Below are 12,708 nucleotides of genomic sequence, written 5' to 3'. Positions count from 1 at the left end.
TCCCTCTCCTCTCCTCTCCTCTCCTCTCCTCTCCTCTCCTCTCTCTCTCTCTCTGTCTCTCTCTCTCTTCCATCCTTCCCTCCCTCCTTCTGAATGGAAGCAAGATCAAATTAAGCCTGGAGAGTTGGGATGCTGGGAGAGAGCAAAGATTTCTGGTCCCTTATGTGATGGCTGACAATTCCTAAGGTAAATAATGTGACTGATGGATTAGCCTCAGCCACTTCCTGCAGCTTCCCATTGGTCAGTCATAGACAGAGATTCTTCCCCCCTCTTCTATCTCTGGCCTCCTCTTCAGATACCTCAGTCCTTTCTCCTAAACTTCCATCTTTCCCCCAAGGCAACTGACATCAAGGCTTCTTTCTGAAGCAAATGGGGAATTTGTAGCTACCCAAAGAGGGCAGAACTGGAGGGATTGTCTTTGTATTCCCCGGAGCCTAGCACAGTGCCTGGAACTTTTACTTTTTAAAGCAGACCCATGATTTCACTGGTGTGGGGTTTCTATTGCTTTGCTGGAGAAGTAACCTCTCAATACAGATCAGCACCTGCTCTGAAAAGCCTGCTAAAGGACAAAGGAAGGCAAGGGGACCAGGAAGGGACTTGGTAAGAGGGATAAATGAAAGTTTATTGTGTTTACATGAAACAATGACTTGGACCTTGGATGTCATTGGTGTCAGAAAGCATCAGTGAGAACACATACAAGTTAGTCTTAGAGTCTTACTCGCCTAGGCCACTGAGAGGCACCGGCCCAGGGTTGTGTAAGTCAGGATGTGTCAGAGATAGGACTTGAACCCCTAGTTCTTCTTGACTTAGAGACTAGCTCTCTAGCCACTATTCTGTGTGACCTCTCATAGTAGGTTCTCACTAAATTCTTATTTTATTTTTAAAGCAATTGGGATTAAGTAACTTGCTCAAGGTTACACAGCCAGGTGTTTCTGGGTGGATGCTAAGTGTCTGAGCCCGGATTTGATCCCCAGGTCATCCCAACACTGGGGCCAGTGCTCTTACTCACTGAGTTACCTGGCTGCCCCACTAAATTCTTATTAATTGATTGAGTCCAATGAATATCAATCACATGCCTATATTTTTGGAGGGGGAAGGCAAGGCAATTGGGGTTAAGTGACTTGCCCAAGGTCACACAGCTAGTGTCTAGTGTCTGAGGCTAGATTTGAACTCAGGTCCTCCTGACTCCAGGGCTGGTGCTTTATTCACTGCACCACCTAGCTGCTCCTTACATATCTATTTTGTTTGAGGCATTATACTTGGTGGCAGGCAATATGGAGACATGATAACTTTCTTATAAAACACTCTTAGGGGGCAGCTAGGTGGTGCAGTGAATAGAGCACCAGTCCTGGAGTCAGGAGGACCTGAGTTCAAATCCGGCCTCAGACACTGAACACACACATACATACACACGCACACACACACACACACACACACACACACACAAAACTAGCCATGTGACTTTGGGAAAGTCACTTAACCCGAGCTGCCTTCCAAAAAGCAAAAATAAATGAATGAATGAATAAAACACTCTTAGATCCAGGTAAACCCTCAGGAGTCATGAAGTCTAGGACTTTCATTTGACAAAGGAGGAAACTGAGACCAAAAGAGATGAAGTGACTTTTCCCCAAGGACTTCCCCCTGGGATTATAATTGAGGTCCCATGAATACCAGGCCATGTACAACAACCTTACAACGAATACCATGGGGTGGTGGTTGTTGTTGCGAATCTTTTGTTCTCAAAGAGGACCAATGACATCAGGATGGTGATATCTTGACTTGAAAGTGAATTGGATTTAAGTGAGGCAGAACTGTGCAGAGACATGAGCCTCACTCTCTCCTCCAGAATCATCAGAGTCCAGTTGCAAGATATAGGTCAAGATGACTGGTGATGGCCCCCACCAATGGGGAGAAGTTATGAGGAAGACTAGGTTTTAGCTCAATATAAAAAATAGCATCTGTCCAACATTGGACTTGACTGCCCTGAGTGGTGGTGAGCTCCCCATCACTGAAAGTGTTCAAGCAGAGTATCTCTCAAGGGTGCAGACGAGAGGGTTTTTCATTGAGTAGGAGGCTAGACTAGGTAACATCTCAGATCCCTTCCAATTCTTAATTTTCTATGACTTTGGAATGATATATGTCACTAACTCTCAGTGATCTAAATGTGGCTTACCCACACAAATTTGAAAGCACAGCCTGGTTGCCTCCTATCCCTGTCACCATAATTCAGAGGTGCTTTTTCATAGCATTAGCTGGATAGTATGAGACTAGAGAATTCTTATTTGACATATTAGCCTGAGCCAGACATTTAGAAAAGTAAATAGTGCCCCATGTACTGAAAAAAAGAAAAGAAAAGAAATAGATTGCATTCTCAAGCCTTAAACAATTTAGAGGGAGTCATCTCCTCTGGAGGACTGCCCATCCCATGCCTTAAGATGGTTTCTGTTTGTTCAGGTAATTGAGAGTGAACTGTATGAATAGTTTCCCCCCTTCTGTGTTGGAAGGCAATGTCCCTGATGGTCATTACATCCCAGTGCAGGGATGTGAGTCTTCAGTCTCACACTGAAACTGGCTTTCAAAGGATCAGTCTTTTGCATACAACACAGTAATTGTCAGTTGCTGTCACAGTTTTTGTCTGTGGCTCTTCTCTTACACTTGTATGGTCAGTCAGTCTGAAACCCTTTCCTGGGAAGAATAATAGATTACCACATGTCAAGGCCGGAAAGGAACTTTGAACACAGAACAGGGAATGTCAGACTTGGATGGGAACCTAGAATATGGAATGCAGAAATGGAAGGACACAGATAACTGAATGTAGATTGTTTCAGCTTCAGTGGTTGATGGCCTCAGGCACAACACTCAAGAGCTCGCTAATAATCTTGGAGAGCAAAGTTTCAGTCACAAAGAGGCAGATTTAGGCGTGGTGTAGAGAGGAGTTCCTAAAAATAAGAGCTAATCCTCAAATGCAATACAATGCCACATGGGAGGTAGTGTTTCCCCTCCCCAGAGAGTTTGAGATGGAGATGGGATGAGTACTCGGTTCATGACCTTCTGGGAAAGGAAGCCCCTTGGTTACTTGTCATCACTAGGACAGGGGTCCACATACCAAGAAGAGCTTCTTATTTAGGACTGGGTTGGCCTGGATGGTCTCTGAAGCCATTTCCAATGCAGAGATTTTGAGATCCTGGGATGCTACAAACAAGGAATATTTCTTAGTTTTCAGAATACTGATGCTTCCTCTCCTTGGTAACGGCAGTCAATTGCCTAGTGATTACATTGCAGTCACCAGAAAACCCTATCTGTGAATGTGGCACCAAGTTCCATCAACAGCCTGAGGCTCCAAGCTGACTGAGCTGCCACCCCTGTTACAATTGAAAGCTCTGACTTCAAAGACCTGAGGCTGGGTTGAGGGATACTCTGGGCCTTGATGTGGACTGGAATTGGGATGAGGGCTTTGGTTTTTCTTGGAAAAGTTTTAATTTCATTCTGTTACTTCTGAATGAGTAAATAAAATGCACTTTGTTTGGGCTTCTCTCTTTTGCTTGGATTATAGAACCTCCCAGTTGGAAAAGATACTAGAGGTCCTGGGGCGGCCAGGTAGCACAGCGACTAAGAGCACTGGCTCTAGTGTCGGGATGACCTGGGAATTGAATCTGGGCTCAGATACTCAGCACCCACCTAGAAATAACTAGCCGTGCAACCTTGAGCAAGTTACTTAGCCCCGATTGCTTTAAAAAAAAAAGATACTAAAGGTCCTAGGATTCTAGATCTTGAGGATGAAGAGACGACAGAAGACATCTAGCCCAGTTCCTTCCTTTTACAGATGAGAAAACTGAAGCACTGGGAAATAAAGGGATTCTCCCAGGTGAAAGATACAAGAGTTCAGAGGCAGGAATTGAACTCAGGGCCTCTGACTCCAGAGACAGTGCTCCTTTCTGGGGCATTTGTCTAATCTATATGTCAACAAGAACACTTTCTATAACTTTCCCCACAAAGGGTCATCCATTCTCTTTTCAAAGGCCTTCAATGAGAGGGAAGCCACCCCTCTGCCCCAGAGCATGGTAGCTTTCATCGATGCCAACATCTATGCCAATTCAACAATCATGTTTTTTAGCACTTAGCACATCCTTGGTACTGGGGAGACACAAAGATAAACAAGTAGTCTGCCCTGCCTTCCATGTGCAGAAGTTGCTTCAAGATGGAGGAGGGTGTGGTTAATTCCAGCAGAGAGGTGCATCATGGGATGGAAGTTCAGAGAAGGCGTGACCCCAGCCTTCCTGTCCTACTCTTTACAATAGAGAAGGGTGGGATGAGTGACATTTGCAGAAAGAGTCTTCCTTTGTATGGGGCCACCTGCTTGGGTAGTCTTCTCTGGGACTGTCCAGAGAATGCCCCCCAGTTCTAGGCTTTGTGGCCTTGACATGGTCCAGGCCTTCAGAGAACTCTAGCATGCTTTCTTGTGGTTAGAAAATCTCCCTCATGTATACAAAATACTTATGGCCATACGTAAGGTTCTCAAACTTAAGGTTCAAGAAATATAATTCCTGGGTAATTTAATCATTTTATTAATAATGTCAGTGTTTTAATAAAAGGGTGGTCATTTGGCTGTCTCTTCGTTAGACCAAAGACCACCATGGCAGTGGGTTCACGGCTTATATATCCACTAAAAGAGGAATGTTCCCACAGGTGGCAATCAACTCTGATTGGTTAACAATTAATGAGAGGGGGATGGAGTCAAGATGGTGGAGTAGAAATAGGACCTCCATGTAGATCTGGCTCTCACTACCCCCAATCCATGTAAAAGGGGACTCTGAACAAACTTTGGAGCTACAGAACCCACAAAATGACACAGAGAAGCTAAACTCCCACTGAGGACAACCTGGCAGGCTGGCAGGAATCGGCCAGTGTAGTACTCTGGGTGCCGATCCCAGCCTCATGCTGAGGTTTTAGCCACAGGGTGGGCCTGACCAGCCACTGGCTGGAGGGACTCCAGATCACCAGCAGCTGTGGAGGTCCAGAATTATCAACACATAGATTCAAAGGACAAAGTGAGAGGTCAGTGAAGTGTGGACTTTGGGACCCAGTAGTTGGGAGTGTGTTGGCTTTTGCCGCCAGGGCAAGAAGCCACTGAGGACTGCAGCTCAGCCACTACCACATGGCAGCTTCCAGTCCTGGCCTGCAGAGTGTAGGGCCACTAAGTGACCAGTCTGAGGGGTAATTGCTCTGCTTTAACCTGCTTGGATCTGGATTGCAGTCTAGGGTGGAGGTCCTAGGCTGTGTGTCCAGCTTGACAGAGCTTGTGGAGGCTTCAGAGAGGGCACCCAACTAATATCTCAGGCAGCTGAGAAAACCCCAGCATTTGGTATGAAGCTCCTATGTCTGGTAGCAGAGTCCTACTGTGGCAAAAAACCCAAAAGTCAAGTAATTTAGTGGCAACATGACCAGGCAAAGGAAGCAAAGCAAACAGAAGATTCCAACATTAGACTCTTATTTTGGGGACAAAAAGCATTGAAGCATGGAACAGGAGGAAGACAGTGAAGTCAGAACTCCTGTACCAAAAGCTTCAAAGGAAAATATGAACTGGTTACAGGCCATAGAGGACCTTAAGAAGCAGATAAGAAAAGTGGAGGAAAAACTGGGAAGAGAAATGAGAATGATGCAAGAAAATTATGAAATAAAAGTCAACAGCCTGACTGAGGAAAATACACCTTAAAAAACAGACTAACTCAAATGGCAAAAGAGGCTCGAAAGGGCAATAAGGAGAATCATTGCTTCAGAATTAGATTGGAGCAAATGGAAGCTAGTGACTTTATGAGAAATCAAGATGCTATTAAACAGATCCAAATAAATGAAAGAATAGAAGGCAATGTGAAATATCTCATGGGAAAAACCACTGACCTGGAAAATAGATTCAGGAGAGATAATTAAAAAATTATTGGACTACCTGAAAGCCATGATCAAAGAAAGAACCTAGAAATCATCCTCCAAGAAATTCTCAAGGAAAACTTCACTGATGTTTTAGAACCAGAGGTCAAAATAGAGGTTGAAAGAACCCACCAATCACCTCCTGAAAAAAATCCCAAAAAGAAAACTCCTAGGAATATTATAACCAGGTTTCAAAATTCCCACATCAAGGAGAGAATATTACAAGCAGCCAGGAAGAAACAATTTGAATATTGTGGAAATACAATCAGGATAACCCAAGATCTGGTAGCTTCTATACTGAGCAATCAAAGGGCTTGGAATATGACATTCCGGAGGGCAAAGGAGCTGGGAATTAAAACCAAGAATCACCTACCCAACAAAACTGAGTATTATGTTTCAGGGGCAAATATGGTCATTCAGTGGAATAGAGGCCTTTCACGCATTCTTGATGAAAAAAACAGAGTTGAATAGAAAATTTGGCATTCAGATACAAGAAGCAAGAGAAGCATGAGAAAATAAACAGGGAAAAGAAATCATAATATCAAAGTTGAACTACTAACGTTGCTACATGGAAAAATGATAATTGTAACTGATGAAACTTTTCTCAGTATGAAAATAGTTAAAAGGGAATAGAAATATATATATATATATATATATGTGTGTGTGTATATGTATATATACATCTATATTGGAGGGTATACAGGTGTATGAATAGATATGTGAATGTGTGTATGTATGTTTACAGGTATACATAGATAGAGGGCACAGAACCAATTTAATAGGAAGGGATGATACTTAAAAGGTGAAATTAAGAGGTGAGAGAGGAATATAATGAGAGAATATGGGGAGAGACAGAATGGGGTAAACTATCTCATATAGAAGAGGCAAGGGAAAATGGTTACAATGGAAGGGAAGAATAGGAAGGCAAAAGGGAATGGGTCAACCTTATTCTCATTGAATTTAGCTCGCAGATGGAATGACATACACACTAAATTGGGTATCTCACCCTTCAGGAGAGTGGGGTGGGGTAAGGGAATGAGAGGGGGGATGATGGATGGAAGGGAGAGCAGTATGGGGGGGAGGGAAGTTGGAAGCACTCACTTTTGAAAAGGGACGGGATCAAGTTGGAGAATAGAACAAGTGGGTGGTGGGATAGGAGGGAGGGAAATACAGTCAGTCTTTCACAATATATCTACTATGGTAATGTTTTGTATTAGCTACACATGTATAGCCTATACTGAACTGCTTGTCTTCCCAGTGGGGGTGGGTGACAAGGGAGGAAGGGAGTGAATCTGGAATTCAAAGTTTTAAAATCAAATGTTTAAATATATATACCATTATTAATACTATTTTACATGTAATTGGGAAATAAGATATACAGGCACTGGGGCATAGAGATCCACCATGCCCTACTGGAAAAGTCAAAGGGAGTATGGGAGAAGATATGGGAGAGAGCAGATTGGAGAAGGGGATATCCTGTGGGACTGCTATTTTGGGGTGTTGAGTAGGGGAAAAATGGAGAGAAAATTTGTAACTCAAAATCTGGAGGAAATTAATGATGTAAATCAGAAGTTAATAAAGCATTTGAAAATGAAAAAATATAAAAAAACAATTAATTATAGAATGAATATTATAATTACTATTCAAACTAACCTTGATTATGTCATTTATTTTTAAATTACCCCCAGTCTTGGGCAATCTAGTCAAAGACTTTACTCCCATCCAAACCTGAGGAGAGAACAATGGCTTCCCCACCTGAGTAAGATGTTAACAAGACTGTTTAGAAAGTTAGTCCAATCTCATTGTCAGAGACTGAACTTAGGAAATAAGGACTTTAGAAAAAGGATCTCCCCAAATCATTGGTTATTAATAATCATTTCTCTCAGCAGCACTTGTTGTAATACCAAAGAGCTTGGTTGGTTGGTTCTTGTCCATTATTCTCCAAGAAGACCAAAATGGCATCCCTATGCTAAAGTCAAATTTCAATGTGTTCAAATGTGACTGATCAGATCAATATGGGCTTGGAATGCTCTGCCACAGGTCAGGCACAACTAGTCAGTCCATGGGAACATTTGGGGTGGATTCTCCAAATTTGCACATCCCATTTCCTTTGAGCTGTTTCAATTCTGCTCTGCTCATAGACCAAAGCACCTTCTCTGATGAAGACACACCATGCTGAGTGGTCCTATGTCAGTGTCTCCCATGTCACGCAATCAATTCCAAAGTTCTTGAGAACAGACCTTGAGAGTGTCCTTGTATCGCTTCTTCTGACCACCATGTGAATGCTTGCCCTGTGTGAGTTCTCCATAAAAGTCTTTTTGGCAAGCATACGTTTTGCATTCAAACAACGTGGCCAGCCCATGGGAGTTGCGCTCTCTGAAGCAGAGTTTGAATGCTTGGAAGTTTAGTTCGAGTAAGGACCTCAGTGTCTGGTGCCTTATCCTGCCCGATGATCTTCACAATCTTCCTAAGACAATTCACATGGAAGCTATTCAGTTTCCTGGCCTGGCTTCCAAAGAACAAGAAACAAGCAGATAAAATGTGGTGCATTAGGAACCCTGGATTCACATCCTTCTTCAGATGTTGACTAGCTGTGTAACTTTTGGCAAATCTTTGGACCTTTCTGTGCCTCAGTTTCCTCATAGTTAAAATGAGGAGGTTGAACCAGATAGATTCTAAAGACCCTTCCAGTTTTAAATCCATAATCCAATTAATTTGGAAATGGCTGAAGAAATTATGTCACCTGGATGCAATGAACTACTACTATGCCATAAGAAATGATGTCTCTGACCAGTTCTGGGAAACATGGGAAAAAATGATTAATTGGTACAGAGTGAAGTATGTAGAATCAGGAAAACAATATATACAAAGGCTACAATAATGACAACGTAGAGTACAGAATGAACCACAAAAATTATAGCAATGCTCATTTGCAGAGCTGGGGACTTCAGGTGTGGAACACCTTCTAGAATACCAGACTTGGTTGATACTTTGGTTGCTTTGATGATTTTTTTTTCTCTTTCCTTTTTTCTTTTATTTACTAGAAGGGATGGTTCTCTGGCTGGGCAAAAGGGGAAGGACCTTTTGGGAAATGAAGACGACAGTAAATACAAAAGGTAGAAATAAAATATTTAAGCAACTGCCAACTTGCGGCATCTCTTTCTTGCAGGAGAAGCATGTGGAGGAGCTCCTGGCAGTGAAGCTGACGTTACAGGCTGACCTCGATGTATCCATCCGGCGAATTGCCGATCTGCAGGCTGCCCTGGAAGATGTAGACTCCAGTCCTAGTGATGACAGGTAACCGATGGGCTTCCTTTCCCAGAAAGTCAGCACATCCCACTTATCTCCAGGAGGCCTTTGAAGTGTGAGCAAGAAAATGATTCTTATTCACATTGTCTTCAATCTGTGTTGCATAGGCCAAGGAATATGGGTCTCTGGATGGTGTGATGGTAGCTGGCCATCTTTAGGGAGAAGAGGGATGAAGGGCATGGTTCATCTTAGGATCATTCAGAGGCATAGTTCCATACTATGAGGTCAAACTTATGGGGATGGTAGGGTAGAATGAGCACTGATGTGGAACCTGGAGGGTCTGGGTTCAAATCTTGCCTTTTCTACTTCCTTCCAATGTAATGTCCCTCTCCATCCTCACTCTGGTCTACCTGCATCCCACTCTGGGGCCTTATCTGAGAAGCTTCTAAGCATATAAATGAGTTTCTCACTGGGCAAGAATTCCTTTCACTTCAAGGTCTCCTTGTGGTTTCTGTCTTGATTGCCTGCCTAACTAGTGATCTGCTCCCTTGGTCAAGTCTCTTTGGTTTCTGTGGCTCATGGATCTGAGAACTGGGGAGGTCCTAAGGAATTGTGTCACTCAGGGTTCTACATGATCATGGCCACTGAGTCTGAGGGAGGTCAAGCATCTTGCCTGAGGTCATTCAGCTAGTCAATGGTGGGCCTGGGTATAGGATTCATCAACAAAGCTCTATTGATCAGGTGCTAATTATGTGCAAAATGAGATGCTAGGTCCCCTAGGATAGACAGGCTCTCACTATCACAGGCACTTGGCTTCCTACTTGACCATATTGATTTCTGATTTTGATCTGGCTCTCAACCTCTTGGCTTCTCTTGGATCTTTAGCAAACATTTACTTCTGGGTATTGGACCTTCCAGGGATGGAAGTCTCAACAGGGTACAATGGAAAGAATCTTAGTTCTGGAATTGGGGATCTTGGACTGGATTCAAAGTCTGCCTCTTGAGATTTACAGTCTGTGAGACCTCAGACAAGCCATAGCTTCCATGCGTCTCTGTTTTCTCATTTGTAAAATAAGGGTGTCATACTAAAATGGCCTTGGAGGTTTCCTTCTGCTTTTGATCTAGGAACCTTGATCCTTATTCCTTTTCATGTCCCTGCCTTTTCTCTATCTCTCGCCCTTGGCTCTCAGCCCCACTAATCCATCTTTGCCTGTGTCAGATGAGAATCAATTGGTCATTGATCACAACCAAAGTCTGGACCAAATGCATTTATTTATGACTCACAAGAGGTGCTTGACTCAAGTGTATGAGCAGATTTGAGTAATTCTATCACTCCTGGGGAGACGTTTCCAGGTACAGATTCTGCTAATGATGGGCCATGAGCATCACAGGATGTGCACATAGTAGGTGCTTAAATCACGTAAATTAAAAAGAACCATACTATTAATGCTTGAGCCATTGGTCTCCATGAGGAAAAGCAATTCTGTCGGGGTCTGGAATGAGGGACCACATCATTACAGTTCTGTGGTCAGGCCAGCCTGTTTTCCTGGATCACTTTTTCCCAATTCCTTTTCCCACTTTTCTCCCTTCCCTCTCCCCCCACCAAGGTATGCAGCTCATGGAGCAGCTGGGAGATAATCATAAAACAGATAATGTCATAATTACTGTTTGTGGGGTGGAGTTTAGGAAAGAATATTAGACCTGGGAGGGCCTTAGAACCAGGAATGTCAGGACTGGGAGGGGCCTTAGAACAGGGGATGTCAGGGCTGGGAGGGGTCTGAGGACAGGGGGTGTCAGGGCTGGGAGGGGCCTCAGAACAGGGGATGTCAGGGATGGGAAGGCCCTTGGAACAGGGAATGTCAGGGATGAGAGGGCCCTGAAATCATAGAACCAAAGAATATTAGACCCAGCTAGGCTTCCAGGATGTTAACTCCAGTACAGATCTTATAAAATACAGCCTTAGAAAATGAAACAGAAGGGGTCAAGGACCACCTCGCCCCCTCCTTTATTTTATATTTGAAGAAGCTGAGGCCCATAGAGAAGCAGTGACCTGCCTAGATATCTCCAAACTCTTCTAGGCCTTTTATTCTAATCAGGGTGGCATGGCTTGAGGGTCCATGACCTTGCCTTGAGGGTCCTCTTGAAGACAAAGAAAAAAGAGTGCTGAATTCGGAGTCAATAAACCTGACTGTTATTTACTGGCTGTACGACCTTGGGCCTCAGTTTCCTTCTCTGAAAATGAAAGGGCTGGGCTACCACCAATGATCCCACACCTCTATGGAGATGCAAGGGGGGAGGCAGATGTGTATCTTCCTGTTGGGGTGGGAGGAAACATCCCCGCCACCTCCATGGAGGGGGTGCGGTGGGGGTGGCTAGGGAGAGGAGGGAGGCATCCCTGGAGGGGCCTGGGCTTGGGCCTGGATATTGGGACCCTCTCCTTCCTTTTTGGCTCAGCAAGTTCCTGCTGCTTCCTCTAATCGCCTCTTTCCCAGCTTGAGCCCCAAATCAGCATTCCAGTGCAGATATGAGCTCATGAGGAGGGTCTTTGGGAGAATGGTTCAGATTATGAAAAGTCACATTTTCCTGTGTTGGGAATTAGGCTCAAAGGCAACAGGCCTCAGCTACGTGCTCAGAAAGCTGGGCCAGACACAGCCTCACAGTTGGCATTTCCATTTCCCAGCCCTTGGGGCTTGCAGTGTAATGAGAAGCAGTGTTACAATATGGCTGGAGTGCTGGTTCAGGGTCAGGAAGATGCAGATTAGGTTCTTGTTTATGACGTGTGCAGTCAAGAAGACATGAGTTCAAATCTCCGTCTGATAGCTGAGTGCCTTTGCACTCTGTGCCTCAGTGTCCTCATCTGCATACCAGGGAAGCTAGTGCCAACCTATTCCTATCTCAATTGCAATAATGCACTCAGACTGATTTACAAACATGAAAGGTCTATAGTGATACCAATTCTTGTCATTGTGGAAGCCCTCATTAATTAGATGACAAGCATTTAGTTAACACTCACTGTGTGCAAGGCTCTGTGCTGGTTTCTGGGCTTGCAAATCAAGTTCTCCAGCAGCTCACAGTCTGGTGGGGGAGACAATGTGAAAATAGGTAGATTCCAGAGTGAAGAAGAAAGGCATGGAGCCATCAGCTAGCATGGGGGTAGGAGAAGGTGGCAGTAGAGACTTCTGACCAAAAGTGAGACTGCAGCTGAGTCTTGAAGGGTGCCGGAGAGGCTAAGAGCTGGACTTGTAGCAGGTGGAAGTTCATCTGAGATGTGAAGGAAGCCAGGAGGGAAAGGCAACAAGGAGGGGAAAATTCCAGACTGGGGGCATAGCCAGTGAATATGCCTGGGGATAGAGTATCTTGTTTGAGGAACAGCTTCTGCATCATTAGATCACAGGTAGGTGGGTGTAATAAGGTGTCAGAAGACAGGAAAGGTTAGGGGCCAGGTTAGGAAGCCCTTCCATCTGTCTGTCTGTCTGTCTATCTATCTATCTATCTATCTATCTATCTATCTATCTATCTATCTATCTATCTATC

The 12,708-nt window shown here is 44.1% G+C and overlaps 1 protein-coding gene across 1 annotated transcript in view; it reads left to right on the top strand.

The window, feature by feature from the left end:
• Nucleotides 1–12,708, top strand: part of MYO18B (myosin XVIIIB) — a 377,501-nt gene that overhangs the window by 315,851 nt on the left and 48,942 nt on the right. Inside the window, 1 exon segment of the mRNA XM_069081888.1 lies at nucleotides 9,095–9,222. Within this exon segment, the coding sequence (XP_068937989.1) occupies nucleotides 9,095–9,222 (128 nt within the window).

Source organism: Petaurus breviceps, unplaced genomic scaffold, assembly GCF_028583685.1.
Source record: "Petaurus breviceps papuanus isolate PSGF00001 unplaced genomic scaffold, PetGlider_PUasm1.0 99, whole genome shotgun sequence".
Classification (NCBI taxonomy): domain Eukaryota; kingdom Metazoa; phylum Chordata; class Mammalia; order Diprotodontia; family Petauridae; genus Petaurus; species Petaurus breviceps.
This window is presented reverse-complemented; position numbering and strand designations above follow the sequence as displayed.